The sequence below is a fragment of the Pelobates fuscus genome, chromosome 1 (assembly GCF_036172605.1).
Source record: "Pelobates fuscus isolate aPelFus1 chromosome 1, aPelFus1.pri, whole genome shotgun sequence".
NCBI classification, from domain to species: domain Eukaryota; kingdom Metazoa; phylum Chordata; class Amphibia; order Anura; family Pelobatidae; genus Pelobates; species Pelobates fuscus.
In genome coordinates this window covers 163,647,617-163,672,044 of record NC_086317.1, presented here as the reverse complement: position 1 = coordinate 163,672,044, position 24,428 = coordinate 163,647,617, and the positions used below count along the sequence as shown (strand labels likewise).

The following is a 24,428-nucleotide window of genomic DNA, read 5'->3' as shown; positions in this document are numbered from 1 at the left end:
TTTGGTGACCTCAAGTGGTTGGCACTCAATCATTACCAATATTGTAAATTTATGGGAAATATATAAAATGTCCTTGAAACCTATTAGACCCTAACAAATAAATGACATACACATTGAATTATACATTTTCTTTCACTGTCACGGTTTATTTGAAGAAACAGATTTTTCAGGAGCGAAAAGGTGAATAATTGTATAGTGTATTGTATGCAAAAAGCCCACAGGCATTTAACATTATATTGAATGTGCATGGCTTGCAATGATGAGTTTGTGAGCCACACGGAGGTATGTGGGTTCAGTATTTGTAGTGAACCCCCAGTTAAAGGGGCCTTGTGGTTAGCAAAAAGCTGCATGGGAGATACGTGAACAACAGGAGACCTTACAGGACTTGTCGATTGGCAATATTCATTTTGGTGACTGGTAAAATGATTACATTTACTATGCTTTTCTTTCTGTATTTTCTACATTGTTACACATGCTGTTTATGCAGCCTGAGCAAAGCCCATTTGGTTGTTGCCCATATCGTAGATGGAGTAGTATTCTCTGAGGAAGACATCTCCCAGAATCCAGAAGGGCTGTCCATTCTGAGATGGCAAGTAAGTCACTTCTACCCCAACTGAGCAGTATCCATTATTCTGGGGAAATAAAGAGCAAATAAGTAAAAAAAAAAAAAAGGCACGTCATTTTAGGACATAATTATTAAACGTAATTAAGTATCTAATTTAGATGTTTATAAGTTCAGCTACTTTGGCCTAAACTTTGAAATTCAACAGTAAAACTGATTTTGCATTTACTGAGACCCAATAAAGTAGCAGTGTATGCACAATTATAAAAGACAAGTAGGGGGACCTCGTTAGGATGGTGGCAAGCTGGAATGATGCTAATTAATAGCAATCACATTAATTCACAAAGCAGTGTAAACAGAAATCAGTTATGCTTTGAAGTCAGTTTAAATGACCACTAAATGCCTTGGCCCATTAATTTTAGACTTTCTATCTAAAACATTGCGTATAGTGGCTGTCTGACAGTGACATGTTGTTAAATGCAGCGCAAAGCATTACCTTCAGTGCTTCCCTATGAGAAACATATCATTAAACACGTGTGCAGTGCTCGCCGCACGAGGAGGAGCATTGGATAGAACAATCATCGCAAAAGCAACATCTACAGAATTATGTTGCAAAAGGAGATCAGTGTTCATTTTGTCGGCTAACATTTTTGAGATTTAGTCGACTAAAACTAGACTAAAACCATTCAGATGACTAAAATACAACTAAAACTAAAATGGCTTTTTAGTCAAAAGACTATGACTAGAACCAAATTTAAATTTGCTGCCAAAATTAACACAGCACAGAGGGGCTGTGGAAGGGGCCAAAGAGACAGACCGGGGCTTGGGAGAGAGAAACCTAGAGGGGCTGTGAGGACACAAAGAGAAACAGAGGGGCTGGGAAAGGGGCAAAAGAGACAAAGGCTTTAACTAAACCCATTAGATTTTAGAAAATCTACTGGAGATCTAATAGACTAAAACAATTCAGATGACTAAAACTAAAATGAAATATGCCTCCAAAATTAACACTGAAGGAAATGCAGGCGGTAACTCCAAGTGAGTCTTGGCAAGTAAAACCTTTTCTCTCTTTTTTTTTTACGGGTGGTGGGGAGACCTGAATCTAAATATGGACTAGGACACTACAGCGTTAGGAATACATGGTTGCATTCCAACATTATAGTGTTCCTTTAATGATCCATGATTTCCTATCATGTGTATCAGGCAAGCAGGCTGCTGAGAGTAGCTGAGTTCTGCCAGCGGATCTAACTCTTTACTGTAAAAAACACAATGCTAGGGAATTACCAGGCACAGCAGGTTTATTAACTAAACTCTGAATGGCCACTCATTGCTGTACAGGGCCATTCGGAATGCAAAAATTGGAAGGTGTTCACTCTATTTTACAATGTCTGGGGGCTTCGAATGATCCTGAATATGGTCTGGATTTCAGAAAGACTGGATGATGATGGACAGTGGCTGCCCAGTCGCTAGTTTATATTTACACTGTTTAGTAGATGTGCCTCTCATGGCAAGTGTGGACATAAAGGTGGTTTAAAAAATATGGAGATTTTTTTTATATGGAGATTAACTGGAGATTAACTGTGTGTGTATGAGTCACTGTGAATATATGGATGTTTGTATATGTATATGTGTGGATATGAGTGTGTGAGAATATGAATGTTTGTGTATGTGTCTGTAAGTCTGTGTGTATGTACATGTCTGTGTATATGTGCCCTTGAAACTATATGATTGTGAGAATGTGCGTGTGATTGAACTAACAAAAAGTAGTTGGGGGGTTGCAGAGTGCGACAAAAAAAATGAAGTTTTGGGGGAGTGCCAAAATACGTTTCCACCACGAATGCCATGAAAGCTAGGTATACCTCTAGTTATCACTACTACATTAAAGCAAATGTCAGGGCCAGCCCAATGGTAAACTGTATGTACATCTGTTACAATTATTTTCCCCTTAGGTCTCTCCTCTGTATGTTCTCAACATCAAAGAGTCCATGCAGGAAGTAGCAGAAAGATGGGAATCAGGTACCTGGAGAATGTAAGCAGATGGTGGGATAGGGAACTGGACTCCATTGATGGTAAAGCTGATTGTAGGTAGGTTCTGCACACTATTGCAATTCACCAGAAACTGCAAATAGAAATAACATAAACAAAAAATTATATCACAGTCCCAAATCATTTTATGATCGAAACGCGTTGTGCTTATTTTTTTTTCCAATAAGTTTTGAACTATACTTACCTGGTTCCTGATTTCCAATCGAAAGATATCCGCTGACTTTGGAGGACCAGGCCAGGAAATATACCTTTGCATCATTTAATTGATGAAATGCCTGCACAGGTTAGAGCGACTCAAAAGGGCTTTAAACATTGTGAGTGTTCCAATTTACTCTTATCAATTTTAAGTGTACATATTGCTCTATGATGATTTTTTATATTTACACTGCATAGGATATACCAGCCATCGTATATCAAGAGCATCTTTTACCATTGTGTGCGCGATCACCTTGTTAATGTCAGGGTACCTGAGGTCTCTACCTCTGAGAGAGGTAGAGACTTAGTCGTTTATCCGTCTAGACGAGCCGTTTCCTCCGTTCCTCGCGGTCCATCCAGTCACTTAAACGCTGGCCGCGAGGGATCCGCTTCCTTTTCTAACATGACGCTCAGTACGTGACGTCATGACGCCCATCCCGAGTGACCTGTCACTCAATTGTCCGATATCAAATCAGGACTTGTCGGAGGCGTGTCTACTCTCCGGAGTCAGGGTATTTAAGCTTGCTTCTCTCTTCAGCTCATTGCCCTGTCGTGGTTCTAGCTTGTCTAGTCACTCAGTGCTCTTGTATTCTAGTATTCTCTTTGGTTCTGACCCGGCTTGTTGTACTATTCTGCTTATCTCTGTTATCCCTCTGACCCGGCTTGTCTCTCGCTTACCTGTCTTCTCGTTCCCTCGACCTCGGCTTGTCTCTGACCATTCTCTGTTATTCTCTGTACGTTAGTCCGGCCATTCTAAGGCCCGGTACACGTACCTTTCTACTGTTTGGACTCTGCGTGTTGGATCCCTGTCCCGATCCTGACATTACGACAGGGCCAATGGATCCTGCAGGTACAAACAGTCAGCTTGGTTCTTCCGACCCCAGGTTTGATGCCATGGAACACAGGATGGATCAGATGGCCCTAGCACTACAGGCGCTATTGTCTCGTGCTAGTAACCCACCAGAGGAGACACGTACTCCTTCGATCTCTCCTGTAAGTTCAGGTCTAGAAGTAGCTACTGTAGGTGCTTCTTCTCGTATTACTCCACCAGTACGTTATGGCGGTTCTCCTGAGAAGTGTCGTGGCTTTTTGAACCAGATCAGCATCCATTTCGAATTACAACCCCGCTCCTATCCTACAGATAGAGCGAAGGTTGGATTTATTGTTACCTTACTCATTGAGAAGGCTCTGAGATGGGCTAATCCTTTATGGGAGAATGATAACCCGTTAGTGTATAACTATAATGCCTTTGTAGCTGCTTTTAAAAGAACTTTTGACCCCCCTGGTAGGAAGGTCAATGCAGCTAGATTACTGTTGCGCCTTAGACAGGAAAATCGAACACTTGTGGATTATGCACTAGAGTTCAGATCCTTGGCGGCAGAAGTTAAGTGGAACGAACAGGCTTATATAGACGTATTTTTAAATGGGTTATCAGATGTAATCCTTGACGAGGTCGCTACTAGAGAGCTCCCTGAGAATTTGGAGGATTTAATTTCTTTTATCTCTCGCATTGATGAACGCTTAAGAGAGAGGCAGAATACTCGAGATAGGACTCGTAGACCCTCCTTTAAACTAGCTCCTGCATTTCAAAATTCTGAGATCAAAACCTCACGTTTCCCAGAGCCTATGCAGATAGGTAATACTCACCTCACAGAGGAGGAGAGACAGTACAGGAGAAGGGAGGGTTTATGTATGTACTGTGGAGTCAGAGGTCATTTACGCCTAAATTGTCCCAATCGTTCGGGAAACGCTCGCACCTAAGTTTCTCTAGAGGACAGGCCTTGGGTGTATCTATTTTGTCCTCTGTTCACAATTATAAAGATCACAGGCTTCTGTTACCCGTTTCTTTGACTTGGGAGAAGGGAGTAGTAAAAACCATGGCTTTGATCGATTCTGGAGCCGCTGAGAGCTTTATCGATCAAGTTTTTGTTAACAAGCATACTATTCCATCCCAGTTAAGGGAGACACCCCTGGCCGTTGAGGCCATAGATGGTAGACCTTTACTTGAGCCTGTTATTTTCCGTGAGACCATACCTGTTAATTTAACTGTTGGTATCTTGCATGAGGAAGACCTATCCCTGTTGATCATTTCCTCTCCTTCTATTCCCATAGTCCTGGGGTACTCCTGGTTAAAGAGACATAACCCTATCTTTAATTGGGAGTTAGGGGAGATAGTTTCATGGGGTCAGAATTGTCAAGAGAAATGTTTGCGGAGGGTCTCGCCTCTTTGCCTGGCTAACACGTCGGCTAACTCCTCTAATCCTACAGAGACACAAATACCGCCTCAGTACCTGGATTTAAAGGCAGTATTTGATAAAAAGAGAGCCGATACCTTACCTCCACACAGATCCTTTGACTGCAAGATTAACCTACTTCCTGGTACTATGCCTCCCAGGGGTCATGTATACCCGTTATCTACTAAAGAGAATTCAGTTCTAGAGGAGTATATTCACGAGAATTTAGACAAGGGATTCATTAGGAGATCCTCCTCCCCTGCCGGGGCTGGATTCTTTTTTGTTAAAAAGAAGGATGGTACACTTAGGTCTTGTATTGATTATCGAGGTTTGAACAAGATAACCATTAGGAATGCTTATCCCATTCCTTTGATTACCGAACTCTTTGATCGTTTAAAGGGTTCTAACATTTTCACCAAGTTAGATCTCAGAGGGGCATATAACTTGGTGAAAGTCCAGCAGGGACACGAGTGGATGACGGCGTTCAATACTCGATACGGTCACTATGAATATACAGTTATGCCTTTTGGGTTATGTAATGCACCGGCTGTATTCCAGGATCTGATAAATGAGGTTCTTAGGGAATTTCAGCATGAGTGTGTTATTGTATACCTGGACGATATACTCATACATTCTAGAGAGATTGAGACTCACCACGAACAAGTCAGAAGGGTTTTGCACAAACTTCTTCAACATGGTCTGTACTGCAAATTGGAGAAATGTAGTTTCGATCAATCCCAAGTAAACTTCCTCGGTTATGTGATCTCTGGGGAGGGATTTAAGATGGACCCGGATAAACTCCAGTCCATTCTAGATTGGCCTCTACCCAAGGGTCTTAAGGCCGTTCAGAGATTTATTGGGTTCTCCAATTATTATAGGCGCTTTATTAAGGGTTATTCTTCTATTATTGCGCCCATTACCAATATGACCAAACAGGGGGCTGATACTAAGAATTGGTCTACGGAAGCTCTCCTTGCTTTCAAAACTCTCAAGGAGCTTTTTGCTTCCGCCCCAATTTTAGTTCACCCTAATACCACTCTTCCTTTCCTACTTGAGGTTGACGCCTCGGAGACTGGCATAGGTGCTATCCTATCCCAAAGGCTAGGTGTGGATAAACCGTTACACCCATGTGGATTTTTTTCTAAAAAATTGTCTGGTGCTGAGAGCAGATATGACATTGGTGACAGAGAACTACTAGCTGTTATCAAGGCTTTAAAAGAATGGAGACATTTATTGGAAGGGACATTACATCCTGTTACTATTTTAACGGATCACAAGAACTTGTCCTATATTGGAGAGGCCAAGCGATTGTCCTCCAGGCAAGCTCGTTGGTCGTTATTCCTCACCCATTTCAATTACGTTCTCACTTATAGGCCTGGTTCGAAAAATTCTAAAGCCGATGCCCTATCTCGCCAATATGAACCTTCTGCTTCATCTGAACCGGTTCTGTCCTCTATTGTACCTAAATGCAATATTATTGCTAACACAAGTCTTAAAATCCATTCTCCGTTGCTTGCCCAGATCATGAAGTCACAACATCTGGCACCTGGACAGACTCCTGAGGGAAGAAACTTTGTTCCTCCTGAACTCCAATTGGAGCTCTTACAGTGTTTCCACGAAAGTAAGGTGGCTGGTCATCCTGGCATTCGCAAGACTTATTCCCTGATCTCCAAGGATTTCTGGTGGCCTTCCTTACGAAAGGATATTGAGGAGTTCATCGGAGCTTGTGAGATTTGTACCAAGACTAAACAGCCTCACACATCGCCATGTGGTCTATTACACCCTTTGGACATTCCTGAGAAACCATGGTCCTGCTTGGCCATGGACTTTATTGTGGATTTACCTGCTTCCAAGAGACAGACTGTTATTCTCACGGTGGTTGATAGATTTACTAAGATGGCTCATTTTGTGCCGTTACCTAAACTCCCGACTTCTCCTGAATTGGCGGAGATTTTCGCGAGAGAGGTTTTTCGCTTACATGGGATACCTTCTGAAATTGTTTCTGATAGAGGTTCTCAATTTGTCTCACGATTCTGGAGATCCTTCTGTTCTCAATTAGGCATCAAATTGAACTTTTCCTCTGCCTATCACCCCCAGTCTAACGGGGCTGCTGAACGTACCAATCAAAAGATTGAACAATATCTGCGCTGCTTTGTTTCCGAACACCAGGATGATTGGGTCGGTTTGATTCCTTGGGCGGAGTTCGCACACAATAATCTCGTTTGTGATTCTACTCGTTCTAGCCCCTTCTTCATGAACTATGGCTTTCATCCTTCCATTTTTCCTTCGGTCTCTTCTTCCCAAGGAGTACCGTCGGTTGATGATCATGTCGCCAATCTGAAGAAGTTGTGGGATCAGACTCGTCAAATTCTTCTGCATAATTCTATGTTGTTCAAAAAACACGCTGATAAGCACAGAAGGGCGGCTCCAGTTTTTGTTCCTGGGGATAGAGTATGGCTGAGTACTAAGAACATTCGTTTAAAAGTTCCCTCTATGAAGTTTGCTCCTCGTTACATAGGTCCTTACAGGGTTCTGACTCGTATCAACCCGGTTGCGTATCGCCTAGCTCTGCCATCTGCCTTACGCATCCCCAACTCCTTCCATGTGTCTTTGCTGAAACCGCTAATTTGCAACAGATTTTCCTCTACGGTTTCCTCACCTCGTTCAGTTCAGGTGGAGGGTCAGGAGGAGTACGAGGTCAACTCCATTATCGATTCCCGAGTCTCCCGGGGGAGGCTACAATATCTAGTCAACTGGAAGGGATATGGTCCTGAGGAGAGGAGTTGGGTACCTCAGGAGGATGTTCATGCCCCTCGCCTCCGCAGGGCGTTTCACTCCCGCTTTCCATCTCGTCCCGGTTCCTTCCGCCCGGTGGGCGTATCTGAGAGGGGGGGTACTGTCAGGGTACCTGAGGTCTCTACCTCTGAGAGAGGTAGAGACTTAGTCGTTTATCCGTCTAGACGAGCCGTTTCCTCCGTTCCTCGCGGTCCATCCAGTCACTTAAACGCTGGCCGCGAGGGATCCGCTTCCTTTTCTAACATGACGCTCAGTACGTGACGTCATGACGCCCATCCCGAGTGACCTGTCACTCAATTGTCCGATATCAAATCAGGACTTGTCGGAGGCGTGTCTACTCTCCGGAGTCAGGGTATTTAAGCTTGCTTCTCTCTTCAGCTCATTGCCCTGTCGTGGTTCTAGCTTGTCTAGTCACTCAGTGCTCTTGTATTCTAGTATTCTCTTTGGTTCTGACCCGGCTTGTTGTACTATTCTGCTTATCTCTGTTATCCCTCTGACCCGGCTTGTCTCTCGCTTACCTGTCTTCTCGTTCCCTCGACCTCGGCTTGTCTCTGACCATTCTCTGTTATTCTCTGTACGTTAGTCCGGCCATTCTAAGGCCCGGTACACGTACCTTTCTACTGTTTGGACTCTGCGTGTTGGATCCCTGTCCCGATCCTGACAGTTAATTAACCTATTCCTACGTATGTATTAAGTGTTTTTTGTGACAAAGCACTTGGGTGATTTTTTTTTTTTAGCTTCACTGAGTCATTTGTTTTTTTATATATTAGATTTTAGCACCATTTTCCCCTTTACATTGTTATACTGCTATACCTTTATACTGTAAGGCAGTATTGTAATAACTGCTTTTACTCAGAAAAGGCAGTGTTTACACTTCTAAACCATCATGGACAGTGTTTTTGCCCTTCATTAAGCTGTAGTGGTGCTGGTGCCTAAACTGTCCATTTAAATAAAGTCAAGAAAAAAATATACGCATTGACAATCATAAAGATGTATTACAGACGCATAAACATCAACAATGTTTTTTAAGTTTCAGACTTGGTATCCTGAAAAGGTAAATTGTATTTTTATATGCTGAGATTTGACACAAACATTAGCACTTTACCACTAATATATTCATTTTAGAATAAATGTTTTTTTTGCCGCCGGACAGTGAGTCATTTATCTAAAGCAATGTTTCCCAAACCAGTCTTCAAGACCCACCAACAGTCCAGGCTTTGTCAGTATCTCCATTGGAATAAACCAGGGAAATACATAAATCCTGGATTGTTAGTGGCCCATGAGGATTGGATTGGGAACCACTGATCTAAAGAGTTATCCAAACAGCAAATAACTAAAAAACATATATAAACATTAGAAAGTATAAATACAATTAGACAACCTCATCATCTGTCCTCTTCCCAACAGTCTCTTACCCCATCTTGGGTCTCCTCGGCTCCCAGGTACTGGAGAAGAGTGCCCATAAACTGCTGTGGTACAGTGAGCAGGGAGGTTCCAGTATCCACCATAGCCTGGCAGCCCTGACTACACCATCCTGTGGCCTGTCCGTTGACTGAGAAGCTGTAGGAAAAAAATAGCAATAATCCTGAGTACTCCTGATTACTCGAGTGTCACATTAATTTACTTATTTTGGCTTTCTAGCAGATACTCACGCATCAATGGCAATCTGCCAGTACAGCTCCTGAGTGACAGGGGCCCAGTATATTTGACCAGTGTACAAACTACTATCGACTCCTCCAAAGATGACCTCTCCTGATTGGCTGAAAACAATTACAACATTCCAAATAAGGTTATTGATTAGCAATGTGTTAAGCACTATAGTGTTTGTACAAAACCCGTTATATAGATGACCATTAGATGGATGTAACAAGTTGAAATTACCTATCATGGATCAGTTAACTAAGGATTTAAAGATTTATTCAGGAAATTACATTTACACATTGTGTATGAGAGATTAAAGGAAGTAGTGGAAAGAGAGAGTGTAGGGAAACATAACGGTATAGTATTTATTATGGGAAATAATGCCATTATGGGGTTCTGGAAACAGAATAGTAAACCATAAGACCACAGGTTAAGTGGTTTACTGATGGTTTTTAGAGCACTGGTGTGAAATTACCTTCCCCTAAAACATGTTTCACTACTTGAAGGTTTGTTCCACAACAGCTGGAGTGCCAGATATTGTCTGTTCTTTGGCAGTCCAGCCATACAAACACATAGACACACATCCATAGACACAAACACTGACAAACACATACGAAAGACGCATAGAGAAACACATATTTCTGAGCTGAAGCTGCAATTCATGGCTGTCATAATTCTGTTGCTCTACCAGTAGTGATATGCCTGGGTGGGGTTAGTGAATGATTCTGCATGACACTCTCTCCAGCTGGTCGCCTGGCACGTGAGTAAGGAACAAGTGACCAAATTAGTGACAACAATTGGAAACCACAATTTCAACCTGGGATACTTCCCATCCACCTCAGGTTGTTACATTATTTATTCATAAAAATTACTTATTTAGAAATTATAAGGATGTGAAGTAGAAGCTCTGAGGAAGTTTACTTACCTTCCCAAGTAGACACTAAATAAGGGGTTGGTAAGCAGATTTTGTTGCAGCATGCCTTGCATGGCAGTGGTAGCTCCACCTGCAGACAGTGCAGGGTAAGCCATGCCAAAGATACCCTCAAAACCAGCATAGACAAAGTTGGTGCCAGGCTCATTGATGCTCAGACCAAGCTCTTGGTTTGTGATGGTCAAATCTTGTACCTGTGAAAAACAGAAAAGTGCTGGCAGCCTAAAATGTAAAGATCAACTGACCCTCTCTCCCAATAAATAAGCCCTGCAAAGAAAATAGACAGCAATGCCCGTAGACCCAGGTAAGAAGTCAAACCATTCAAATTCAGCACCAAATCTAGTGGTTATAGTGCTTGTCACAAAAATTATTAGCATCATCCAATTAAAATATTATTTTCGAGGGGCGGAGCCTAGCAGCGCACGGGAGCGGTCGCCATATTTTGCAGCTCCTGTGTGCCCAACTCAAAACGGCCAAATATCAGCGACATCTCGCCATCCACAACCTACCTGAAGTCGGCATAACACTCAGTGCACCATCCGGAATCGACCGATGCCTTTCTTTCTGGCACCGGGCAAAAAATACCACAACCGAGGCTTTGGGGCCTACCGCGCAGACGGCCGGCCGCAAATGACCGCGGGAGAACACTGGGGAGACCTGGACTTGACAAACCTGCTGCCACCCTACCTACCAGGCAGTGAAATGGGGAGAAAGTCCCAAAGGCCACCCGCGACTGCCGCGAAAACGCAGCGCGAACTAGGCCAGATGTGGACGTCTCAGACTCCAGCAAGAGACTCCAGAGAATCCTCTCTCACGAGAGACTCGACATCCCAGCAACCGGAGGGCGGGAATTGGCCCCGAAGCCCACACCAGGCCACCCAAGAGACTGCCAGCACATCGGGTCCACTGACCCCTGCCACAAAGCAGGACATACAGGAGATGCTTACAGGCCTCCAATCCAACCTCAAAACAATGTGGGAAGCAGACCTGGCAACACTAACCACAGAGGTACAAACAGTCGCAGCACGCACCCAGGCCACAGAAGCAGACGTACTGGCCCTGCAACAGAACTTCCAGGCAAGGTACTCCAAATACAAACAGCCCAGACTGAAATAAATAGACAAGTGAACACTCTAGACGATAGAGGCAGGAGGAAAAATATAAAAATAAGGGGAGTCCCAGAAAACATACCCCTGGAAGAACTGCCGCACTTCGTGAGATGGCTGGTGGCATACCTTCTACCGGCGAAACAAGCTAAGTACTTTACGTTTGACGGGGTGTATAGGATAGCTAAAGCCCCAGCCACAGCACCAAGAGACATCATCCTCAGGTGCCAAACTGTTGCCGACAAACTAGGCCTAACTGCAGCGCTTAAGGGGAAATCCCCATATGACTTTGAAAACCATATCTCCTTCTTTCAGGACTTGAGCAGGGCTACTTTAATATGGCGCAAGAGCATGCAACCTCTCACAAGGGCATTACAAGCGGAAAACCTGACCTAGAGGTGGGCAACCCCAAACACCCTGTGGGTCACTAAGGACGGACAATCCTTCAAAGCTACTGCCCCGACAGACGCACCAGCCCTGCTGACAGCGCTGGGCATACCCGCTACTGGAACTCCAGCACCGGGAACATCTCACCCCCAACCCGGAACGGATGCCAAGTTAACTACGCTAGCGCCGAGAAGGAAACAGGGACCTACCACCTGAAGGGACACTGACGACCGCAGAGCCCCAAAAGCATCACACACTGTTTATTGTTGCAAGCCAAGGCTGCTGGGACTTATAAGTTAAACGAACTCATTTTATTCTACCAATGTTCATTTGACCGTTTATTTTTTCTCAGTTCTTTTTATGTTCATGCTTGCTGACACGCTCCACTCACACAACCGCAGTAGGGCGTCAGAGCCTCTACTGACCCGGAACCCCGACACATGGGTTCGGTAAACCTGACGGGATGCGCTTTAACGCACCCTCCCCCCCCCCCCCGTTACTCTAGGTTACAGGGGTAGAAATCACTGTGGCACACAAGGGTTACCATTTACACGCCGACCTTCGAAGCAAGGGTCACACCTCCAATGGTGACCACAACCCCACACAAACATAGCCTAAGTAGTTCGACTCATTACTTGCTCCCCGGATAGGAGACTACTACAGTAGACACGTAGGGCATCATGAAGGAGCAACATCTCCATGGCATACCACAAACTAATGTAGCGGGCATACCCACAGACAAGCTTCATTCGGAACTCCCAACAGAGACACACTCACTATGGGGATATACTACAAACGCATAGGTCACCCCGTTATAACCACACAGTCCAACTAAAACAAAATGTGCAAATTATTGAACGCCATGTTAATTGTATAACTGTGAATATTTGACCACATGCAAGTGGCGACTACAAATGTTATGTAATATGCAACATGCACCAAAAATAAAGAATTAAAAAAATATATATATTATTTTCAATGTATTACTATAATTTCCTTCCAACAATAAAGTATATTTATCTACAACTGTTGTACTCAGGGGTGTTGCTGGGGGCTGACAGAGGTGAAGCCCCAAGAGGAATCCTAAAAACCCAGGTCTAATTTTGCCACCATTTCATTAGTAGCTCAGAGTCCCCTGTAATACTGAGAAAGAAATGACACCTCCAATTTTATCATTGGATGCACCATCTTTAATTATAGAGCACTCTGTGGGCGTATTAATGTGTGTACATTTAACCCCTTAAGGACACATGACGTGTGACATGCCATGATTCCCTTTTATTCCAGAAGTTTGGTCCTTAAGGGGTTAATGCATTTGGGGTTAAGGGTTAGTACAGCATGGCGTTGGATTAATACAGCAGTTGTGGAGTTCAAAAATATAGGTTTATGTAATACTCTGAATTCAATAAAATATTTGGTGTCACAATGCGATTTACAGAACACATTGGGGTTTAATATTGGACTTAGGGCATGGTATAGGGCTGGCTTTAGTAGGGGTTTAAGTCGACATATGCAGGCTGAAGCCTCTGGTCTCTTTGGCACGTATCATTGTTATGCTGACACCACAATTTTCATATCATCAAAAGACAGTCACTGACAAATCCACGCATATTCAATGAGCATGCAATGTCAGCATCCAATCAGAAACTGTGATTTGCACAGTACCCAGTGCAACCACTGGTTAGCTACACGTTTTTGTTTTCTTTTCCAACTTCTATTTAAAAAATTAACAAACTATACAAATAGTAGATAACTGTATAAGTAAAGACTATGCAACAGAAAGTTCCAAGTTATAGAGCTATAAAATATAAAAATACCAAAAAAAAAAATCCTTACTGTTACAGTATCATAGCCAAAGACACCAGTGAGACTTCCACTTCCGTACTGCATGGAAAACTCCTGATTGTTGGTGGTGTAAGTGGAGGACTGGCTAGGGTTAAACAATGGGTGGTTCTCTAAGAAAAGAAAGGAAAACACATTCATATTAAAAAAAACATTCAAAATGTTTGGATTTGCACTGGAGAAATAGCTTCTTGCTCTACCCTTAAACTTATTGTTATATAGAGAGTGAGTAGGTGAGTTAGTGATTGATTGATTGCGTGTGAGTGAGTGATAAGAGGGTAAATGAGTGAGTGGGTGGCAAGTCCTATTTCTATCCTTTCTTTTCTATTTTTTCCTATTCCTAATATGTTTTCTAGGGCAATTCGGAGAGACACAATCCCTTTGATCCTAGCAGCTCTACAAACGCAGTGGCTTGTTATAGCATTTCTTGTTGAGACAAGTAAATATAAAAGAGCCCCAGCTTAATAGTGGGCCCCACATATATGCAGTGGGGTCGGTAGACCTCTTTGCCTTTTCCTAAGGACACACCTGATTTGTAGTATAAGTTGATATTTTATGAGAAAGCTGACTATTACATGAACACATGCACTCTTAGATAATACATTTTAAATAACTTTGTCACTGCTCTCACAAATCTACCTATATTTTTATTATTTGCACAGAAACAAGAGAAATTATCATATTGGTTGGTCAACAGCCCAGCAAACCACAACCAATAAATCCCACTCCAAGTTAAATAATTCAAAAACACCAGTACAGAAGTCAGCTTTTTATAGACCTCTGGCTGAAAGACCAGAACTATGTACTAAACTATGTTATTACATTGGGGCATTACCTAGCCAAATTCCCTAATTAATTGATATTGTGTATTTTACTGTGCATTATGATCACACTGAAACCTAATGATAATATAGACAAAAAAAGAGAAATTCAATGATGCAATTTGTAAGAATGCTGGACAGAAATGATAGGGGTTAACCCTTAGAAATAGATGGCAGAAAAGAAGAAACTGGACTGTCCAGTAACCACACCAGTAGTTTAAAAACTAACTTTTCATTAATAGAAGATTAAAAGAAGCTAGAAAAATACCTAGCTCAAACGAATCAAAGTATATACTTTGATTCGTTTGAGCTAGGTATTTTTCTATACTTTTTTTTTTATTTATTATTCTTTATTTTTGTAGTGCATATAAGTTGTACAGGCAGGCCTGAGGTGCCCCAAAAGCAGTCCTCAAACGTTTTCGTCGCTTTACATGAGGGACATACGAGTAACATGCACAATTTTATAGTATAGGTAGGTTTAGGTAGTGGTAACAGTAGAGTTCACAGTGTACAGAATATCAGGCAAGTAGTTAAGTCAGGCAGTAAATAGCTTACACAGCAACATAAAACAACAATGGTACTCCTAAGCAAGGCAGCCACTTTTTTTTTTTTTATGATACAAGCTTATGTTATCAAATTAGGTATTCGTGAATGAAGTGAGGTTTACAGGCTAGTCTGATTATGCTGGAGTGAAAGAAAAGAAGGCAAATATAACAACATTCTAAGAGGCACTTTATGTTGGAGCAAGCTAGATAAGCTTAATTAAGTTTAACCACCAGGGGGCAGCAGAGCGTCGGATAAACATGCAGGCTCAGACATTTTGATTATTTTCTAACTGCAGGAAGAGAGTCCGATGTAAAAGACACACATGGAAATTGTAGATGAGGTGCTGGATTAAGATGAGGTACACCATAGTCTGTTAGAACTGTAGGCATATATGGTTAGAAGCCACTTGATCCCTCCTGCAGCTGTGCTATATCTGTGCTTGTAACTGGTTATTTCAGTGTGTGGGGACTTGACAGTCAGGAGTGAGGTGAAGCTTGTTCCCCATTCTCGTTGTTCCCTTGTACTCAGGCAGGGTCAGAGTCCAGGAATAGTAGTGTTATAGTGCTGAGGCTTACTTGTGGAGTATTTCCCTTATGCAGTTAGCCTGTGGGTGGAAGGAGCACTCAGTCTGTCTGCCGTTGTTTAGGTACTTCCCCTTCACTTCTCCATCTCACAATGAGCGCGGCAGCCATCTTGGATTTACCCATGCGGTCCCCAGTCAGTCCTCCTGCAGCCTGGATGCCCTGAACAAGTGATGCATTCCCGGTGGGGTCCGGGATAACCCCCCCGGCCCACAGGGGGGGGTAACGGGCCCTTAGCAGGCGGTGGGAGGTCCCGCCGGACCAAGTACAGGAGATCTGCCGCTTCTCCCGCCAGGGCCTCACAGCAGGCCGCAATCCCACTCGCCCACCAGACCGCAGCGGAGCGGGGGCTGATACTTGCCCCTAAGGTTGGTGGTCGGGTCCCCTTTGCCCTCTCACAGCAGCTGAGGGTTTTCAGGCGAGTGGGGGCATTTTTAGGCTGGTTATTGCGTGTTTTTCAGGGAGCCGAGGTGCCCCACGTCCAGCCAGCTCGGCGGCCAGGCCCCGCCCCCGGTATTTTTCTATACTTTGATTCGTTTGAGCTAGGTATTTTTCTAGCTCCTTTTAATCTTCTATTAATTAAAAGTTAGTTTTTAAACTACTATTGTGGTCACTGGACAGTCCAGTTTCTTCTTTTCTGCCATCTAATGATAATATAATTGTGTGATTTGTTTGTTTGTTAAAGGGACACTATAGTCACCTGAACAACTTTAGCTTAACCCCTTAAGGACCAAACTTCTGGAATAAAAGGGAATCATGACATGTCACACATGTCATGTGTCTTTAAGGGGTTAATGAAGGAGTTTTGGTGTATAGAACATGCCCCTGCAGCCTCACTGCTCAATCCTCTGCCATTTAAGAGTTAAATAATTTTGTTTATGAACCCTAGTCACACCTCCCTGCATGTGACTTGCACAGCCTTCCATAAACAATTGCTGTAAAGAGAGCCCTATTTAGGCTTTCTTTATTGCAAGTTCTGTTTAAGATTGTCTTATCCCCTGCTATGTTAATAGCTTGCTAGACCCTGTAAGAGCCTCCTGTATGTGATTAAAGTTCAATTTAGAGATTGAGATACAATTATTTAAGGTAAATTACATCTGTTTGAAAGTGAAACCAGTTTTTTTTTTTCATGCAGGCTCTGTCAATCATAGCCAGGGGAGGTGTGGCTAGGGCTGCATAAACAGAAACAAAGTGATTTAACTCCTAAATGACAGTGAATTGAGCAGTGAAATTGCAGGGTAATGATCTATACACTAAAACTCCTTTATTTAACTAAAGTAATTTAGGTGACTATAGTGTTCCTTTAAATACTTGGATATTCAGACTGAATTCTTTTCAGAGACAGACATTCTTTAAATTTCAGTTTGGATGAAAGAACAGATTTAAATAAATCAGTTGTGCAAGTTGCAGTCAGGAGAATACATTTTAAACCTATCTGTGGATATGCTGATCGATGAACAATGCATTTGGATTTGATTGGTTAAAGGAACACTAGTGTCAGGAGTACACATAAGTAAGTATTCCTGACACTATAGTGCAGAAATGAATGTTTAGGTGACTGGCTCCCTCTCTGTGCAGTAAAAAGGTGATTTTACTCACCTTATCACCCACACCCCGGCTGAGATCATTGGAAAGCATTGGGAGGCTATTATGCTTATGCTGCAAAATGCAGCGATATACCAATCAACATGAATCAATTGAACATTGAATCAATTCATCTCTATGAGGAACATTCAGTGCCACCATGGAGGGCGTGGAGACGCTGAACACCAATGTTGCAGTCTGTGCAGCACTGGACTGGGAACCACCTCAAGGGGACGTCTGAGTGACCGCCACTAGAGGTGTTACTAGGCAGCAAAGACTGTAGGGACATGCTATAGACACCAGAACCACTACATTAAACTGTAGTTGTTCATGTGATAATAGTGTCCCTTTATTCAGAATAGATCAGTTTGTTGTGTACATCAGTTGTAAACATTCCATGTTCTTTTACTGGCATGACGAATGAAACTTTTTTTTTTTAAAGTGACAATTTTCTTGCAAGACCACAATCCATAACTAATGCATTCAGGATTAACTGTTATTTTATTGTTAAAGGGGAACTGTAAATTTTTTGGAATTTACACCCTAGAATAAAACATTGAGAATCACCTACAACTCTTATTAATATTGTTTTCATGACGTGCTCTGTTTTTCTTTTGAATTCATATTAAAGATTTAGCAAACTACATAATAATCCAGTTCAGACAAAGTAAATCCAGGTCAAACATTGCAAATGTAGAGAAGAAATAAAAAATGTGTTTAATTTCTCCACTTCTCTCTAAGCTTTCTCTATCTCTATTACTGCAAGGTAAAAAGTACAGAGCTTCTAACTGACTGACAAGGAGATAAAATGGAGGCATCCAGTTGCAGGATAAAGAGATGTGAATTTAATTTTTAAATTAATTTAATTTAATTTAAAATTTCACAACTCACAAATACATATAATAATAAATATAGAAATAAGCAAACATAGTATTAGGAATTCTGGGATGTGGCCATTTTTAAATGTTAATGTAAACATTATGGAGGTTGGCTGTGTTCCTACAAGGAAATCAACTTTTCAAAATTGTTGATTCAAGAACATAGCATGTACACAACAAAATGATATATTTAAAAAAATCTATTGCAAATCACTTTTTGTTTTAATCAAATCCAAATTCAATCATGGTGCTGTTTACATGATAGGAACAAATATTGACTTTGCCAATCCCATACTTTTTTTTGTTGTTTTTTTTTTAAACTTTGGTAGAAAAAAAGTATGCAGTGCTGCTCTTTGGGTAATTTTACAAAGAACGTAATCTTTGGAAGTAGGTTTTACACAAAATGTTGTGTATTGGCATTGTTTGGGTAGTGATTCAAAAGCAGTTTGATTATGAGTCCAATTCAGAAGTCTATAGTGACTCACGGCAGGCCTGGCTCTGGCAGTATGTGGAAGCCACCCAGAGGTTGGATGACCCTGTGTCGAAGAGAACCATGAAGTTCTGTGCAGGGGTTCCAACACTGATCTGTCCATAGTAACAAGCCTAAGAATGAAATTAAACCAATTAGTAAAATGAAATTTTCCGTTATTCAATAGGAAAGTGTTCTCAAATGTAGATAAGCCCTTTAGAAGGAGGCAGCAAATTAAATAATTATATTGTGTATCTTTAATACATGGCAGCTGCCTAATGGTGTGATCTATGAATTTTTTTATATATATATCCTGTTATCTTAATTGATCACAAAGATTCTATTGCGTGTTTCCAAAATTTAAAAAATTCACTCACATACTGATACTGAGATTCTCCTCTTCCTTTCTTAGACGCTGCAAATGGTATACATCCCCTAATAAAGATGGGTATATCCATGGCTAAAGAGTTCCCAACTATGAAGTTTATCCATGGTTAACCCCTTAACGCCGTTACGGCGTTCTATGCCGTCGCGGCTTTAAAGGGCTTTAAAGCCGTTGCGGCGGCATAGAACGCCGTAACGGCTTGCAGCCCCAGGAGCAGAGGTGTACTCACCTCCGCCGCGATCCTCTTCTGGGGGGCTGTCTGAGAGCCCAGGCAGCCCCCCTCCGGCAAATATGGCCCCCTATAGCTGGCTATGGATCTGCCAGCAGGGGGACTGTTTAAAATATTAGACAGTCCCCCTGCTGGTAGGTAGTGTAAAAAAATAAATATTAAAATGTTATAAAATAAATTAAATGCCTTTTTATATATATAATATATGTATATATATTATATATATAATATATATACATATTATATATATGTAACGTCATACGTAATGTATTTTAATATTAATATTAGTATATATATTAATATTAAAATACACTTAGAATGACGTTACATATATATAATATGTATATATATTATATATATAATAGATCTACATATATATATTATATATATATACGCATAATTACAAAAATAAATAAAATAATTAAATAAATAAATAAAATATTGAAACAAAATATAAAATAAATTATATATTCATATGTAATTTCATTCTAACTGTATTTTGTTATTAATATATATATATATTGGAAACAGAATACACTTAGAATGACATTCTATATATATCTATCTATATATAAAATACAAATAACCGCAAATATATATATAGAGATAAATACATATAATTACATAAAAGATTACATTAGTATACACGTAGAATTTATATACCTATAAATGCATATATATTAAAATTCTACGTGTATATTTAAGTAATTTTTTAACATAATTATGTCATTTGATTAATTAAAATTTGATTGACATGCCTGACAACACAGGGAGAAAGTGCAGAGAATTGAATTCGCAAGCACTATATTAGACCCTGTAACTCTCCAAGACACCATAAAACCTGTACATAGGGGGTACTGTTTTACTTGGGAGACTTCGCTGAACTCAAATATTAGTGTTTAAAACTGGTAAATTGTATTACAACGATGATATTTTAAGTAAAAGTGACGTTTTTTGCATTTTTTACAAACAAACGGCACTTTTATGGACTATATTATTGTTGTAATATGTTTAACTGTTTTAAAACACTAATATTTGTGTTTAGTGAAATCTCCCGAGAATAACAGTACCCCACATGTACAGGTTTTATGGTGTTTTGGAAAGTTAGAGAGTCACATATAAGGCTTGCATTTCATTTTTTTGACATTGAAATTTGCCAGATTAGTTATGTTGCCTTTGAGACCGTATGGTAGCCCAGGAATAAGAATTACCCCCATGATGGCATACCATTTGCAAAAGTAGACAACCCAAGGTATTGCAAATGGGGTATGTCCAGTCATTTTTAGTAGCCACTTAGTCACAAACACTGGCCAAATATTAGTTTTTTGCTTTTTTCACACAAAAACAAATATGAACGCTAACTTTGGCCAGTGTTTGTGACTAAGTGGCTACTAAAAATGACTGGACATACCCCACGTTCAATACCTTGGGTTGTCTACTTTTTCAAATGGTATGCCATTATGGGGGTAATTCTCATTCCTGGGCTACCACACCGTCTCAAAGGTAACATTACTAATCTGGCAAATTTCAATTTGAAAATGGAACGTTCTATATTTGACCCTGTAACTTTCCAAAACACCATAAAACCTGTTAATGGGGGGTACTGTTGTACTCGTGAGACATCGCTGATTACAAATATGTGCATTTTGTTGCCGTAAAACCTAACAGTATTATGACATTTACAGCTAAAATGTGAGGCGGAACTACAAATTTAAAAAAAAAATTAAAATTTCTCACAGTTTTTTTTAATTGTATTCATAATAAATTGTTTCAAATACAAATATTTTATATGAAATGAAAGCCCTGTTTCTCCTGAACAAAATGATATATAATAAGTGTGGGTGCATTTAATATGAAAGAGGGGAACTACGGGTGAACAGACATATAGCGCAAATTCCAGTTTTTGTTTACGTTTTGTTTTGATCAGAACGTGTACTATTGACTCCGTCCTGAAGGGGTTAAACCACACTATTATTATATTATTTAATGTTCAAAGAAAATTGTGTAGATCAAAACGTAAAACTTTTATTGCAATAGAGTCATTACAAATGCACTGTGCTACTAGTAAATCTTTAACAATATTTTTTTTCGAATAAGATCCTTTAACAATTTTGTTAAAGTAATTACAATAAAAGGAAATCCTCTGGCTTCTTTAGTATAACGATGAGGATGGTAAAACCCACTTCAAACCAGTTAATGCAGTTGATAAGAATATTAATTATGGTATTGATTATTAGAAACCTGCCGATATTTCGCTAGATACCAATCCCCTATGTAAAAGGACAAATATTTATTTTAGCATAATAAAATTAACTGGTCCAATATGTGTTATAGCAATTATAAAAATGTGCTTTGTTCACATGATGCTTAATGTGTTCTTGTTTGTTAGTAAATTACTTACATCCATGTTCATGGGTTCATAGGCCACGGCAAAGTCGAATTTGTGGTTGTAGCTATATTTCATGGCTGGGTCTCTCTTGTGTGTCTTCATAAACTCCTTGAGAACTCCTTTCTCCCTCATTTTCTCTCGGATAGATTTTGTTTTTGTCAGAGGGACTCTGGACACAAGGACAGCAAATGGGGAATACATCAGACATTCAACCATAATAGCAATTACAATATTTTACCTACAGAATAGATTGCTGTTCAAACATAAATATAATTAGACTGAATTGTGCTCTTGCATAATTTGATTGAGTGTGTATCAAATGCAATTAATTGACCAGAGGAGGTATTGAGGACTTTGGGGTTTTCTAGAGGGAGTGCTGTACCTCCCAAAGAAGTTACTCACTGAGGGCTATTTCTATCTTTCTATCTTCATGCCGTGGTTATAAATATGTAATTTAGGAAGTAGTTTTTGCCACCTTTAACATATTTCTGAATTCTCTAACCTCTCCCTTTGTTTCCTAAATTGAACATATAACTGTATTCCATAACACCTCATTCTAACTTTAAATGTATACTATAGTCACCAGAACCACTACAGCTTAATGTAGTAGTTCTGGTGTCTGTAGCATATCCCAGCAGGCTAAGCAATGAAAATACTGCTTTTTCAGCGAAAAGTCAGTATTTACATTGCTGCGTAGTAACAACTCTATTGGCTATCACTCAGATGGCAACTAGAGGTGCTTGCTTTGTAGCTGAATGCTCCCCATAGAGATGCATTGATTCAGTGCATTTCTACGAAGAGATGCCGATTGGCACAGCGCTGCTTTTTTTGCCACGCATCCGCAATTGCCCCCCAATGCTTTCCTATGGGAAACAATTGGATTGGCTGAGAGCGTCAACATTGGTGATCTTAGCCATGGAGGGGAGACCAGCGTGGCAACGCTTTTTACTCCATTGTGAGGGGAGTCTATGACCTAAGTAGGGAGTCCATCACTATATTGTTCCTTAACTTTACATCCTATGCTCTGATCTTACCTGGTCATCTTAAAGTAATTACTATCGATTTCCCCTAACTACTCTTAACACCTAACTCTATTATCTTATTCTTACTGGCATTATTTTTTCCAATTCCTCACCTTATTATCTTATTCTAACTGGCATTTTGTGTTCCTAACTGCACCTGCTCATCCTAAACCAAAGTTATCACACTATTAATTGAACTATATCTCAAAACCCAACTAATCACCCTACTTTCTAAGCCTCACTCTAACGTTCATTTCTTTTCCTATACCCTAATGATAGCTGTTCATGCTAACCTTGACTACTCTCGTTATCCCCTAACTCCTCTCCTTAATACTGTACCCTACCTGGTATACCCTTAAAGCGTACTCTATATTTCCTTGCCCTACCTGGTACTCCCTAACCCAAATGACTCAATTCAACTCTAACCCGAACTTGTAACACAATTATCTACTCCTCCTAATCCTTATCCTAACATCATACCCAGCTCATTCTCTGCATACACAAGAGAAGTGTTAAAAAGACAATGTTTAAACACAAATAGGTAAAATTATATATTTAAAGGGACACTATAGTCACTAGAACAGCTACAGCTTATTGAATTTGTTCTGGGGAGTAGAATCATTCCCTTCAAGCTTTTTGCTGTAAACACTGTCTTTTCAGAGAAAATGCAGTGTTTACATTACAGCCTAGTGATAACTTCACTGGCCACTCCTCAGGTGGCTGTTAGAGATCCTTCCTGGGTCATGGCTGCCTAAAATGCATCCAAACATTCAGTATCTCCTCCCTCTGCATGCAGACACTGAACTTTCCTCATAGAGATTCATTGATTCAATTCATCTCTATGAGGAGATGCTGATTGGCCAGGGCTGTGTTTGAATCATGCTGCTTCTGCCCCATATCTGCCTCTCTGTCTCTTTGTGGGGAAGCACTGTGATTGGATCAGGCCACCACTTGTGCATGGATGTACCAGTGTAAGAAGTTGTATATTTGTTAAAATAGGCTATTGGGATCTCATACAGTAGGAGTGAGTCAAAGACAAATATATATGTTACATTTCCAAAGACAATACTAGAAGCAACTTAAAACTGTAAACCAATTAATATCTGTTTTCATAATTCACTGCATAGACAGATCTTTAACTGTTGATTACAGAGTGGTATATGTGGTTTGATATAATATTTCTATGATGTCTTGTATATAAAGTAGAATGTTGAAGAAAAGGCTATACCTGGAAAATTTTAACTTGATATATTCTTTACATAAGTATAGAAATTCCTTATTATATTACTAACCTGATTAGTCCCTCTGACAGCTGGAGACAAACCAGTGCAAGGATTACCCACTTCATGGTTACTGACACTGGTCAAATTCACAACTCAGGCCACCTTTGGGATCACCAACATCAACTTATATATTCCTGAAATTCACTGTCCTTCATTGTTTCAGCCCCTTCACATTATCGCGTTAAATAATTTTCCACCAACGTTTTGATTAGGCATGTTTATTTTGGAGCAATATTCCTTTTATTATCAACAGATAAGTATAATTTCTGTTAGTATAATATTAATGGAATCAAGTCATGTTCTTGTCACTCTTGAAAGTGCCCTCCAAAGTTACCAAACATTACCATAATACGTGTAACCTTCATAATTGTATTAAAGGCAATGACTGACTGTGTGTTAAATCAAAAAGTCCTAAAAGTAATTTTGGTTAAGAGAAATTAAAAGATCAAATTGATTCTGTTCTCGATGCTGTACAGATATTTCTACTGATTCATTTGCAATTGT

General features: G+C 40.4%; 1 protein-coding gene across 1 annotated transcript; it reads right to left on the bottom strand.

Annotated features, from left to right (window-relative positions):
* Window positions 1–479: 479 nt before the first annotated feature.
* LOC134589941 (gastricsin-like) lies at window positions 480–23,989 on the bottom strand. Its single transcript, XM_063444368.1, has 10 exons — window positions 23,934–23,989; window positions 21,632–21,788; window positions 18,633–18,750; window positions 13,732–13,850; window positions 10,397–10,596; window positions 9,483–9,590; window positions 9,246–9,390; window positions 6,878–6,880; window positions 2,580–2,678; window positions 480–632 (listed from the first exon to the last, which is right to left on the bottom strand). Exons 1-10 carry the CDS (start codon window positions 23,987–23,989, stop codon window positions 480–482), a joined length of 1,158 nt encoding a protein of 385 aa, XP_063300438.1.
* Window positions 23,990–24,428: the final 439 nt, after the last annotated feature.

Bases quoted from the DNA above. Each gene is read 5' to 3' on its own strand.
- LOC134589941 (XM_063444368.1), bottom strand. From the start codon at position 23,989: ATGAAGTGGGTAATCCTTGCACTGGTTTGTCTCCAGCTGTCAGAGGGA. The intron at 18,751-21,631 runs GTAAGTAATTTA...TTTCATTCTTAG, and splicing joins ATGAACCCATGAACATGGAT to GCTTGTTACTATGGACAGAT. The intron at 633-2,579 runs GTACCTGATTCC...TTATTTCCCCAG, and splicing joins CATCTGCTTACATTCTCCAG to AATAATGGATACTGCTCAGT.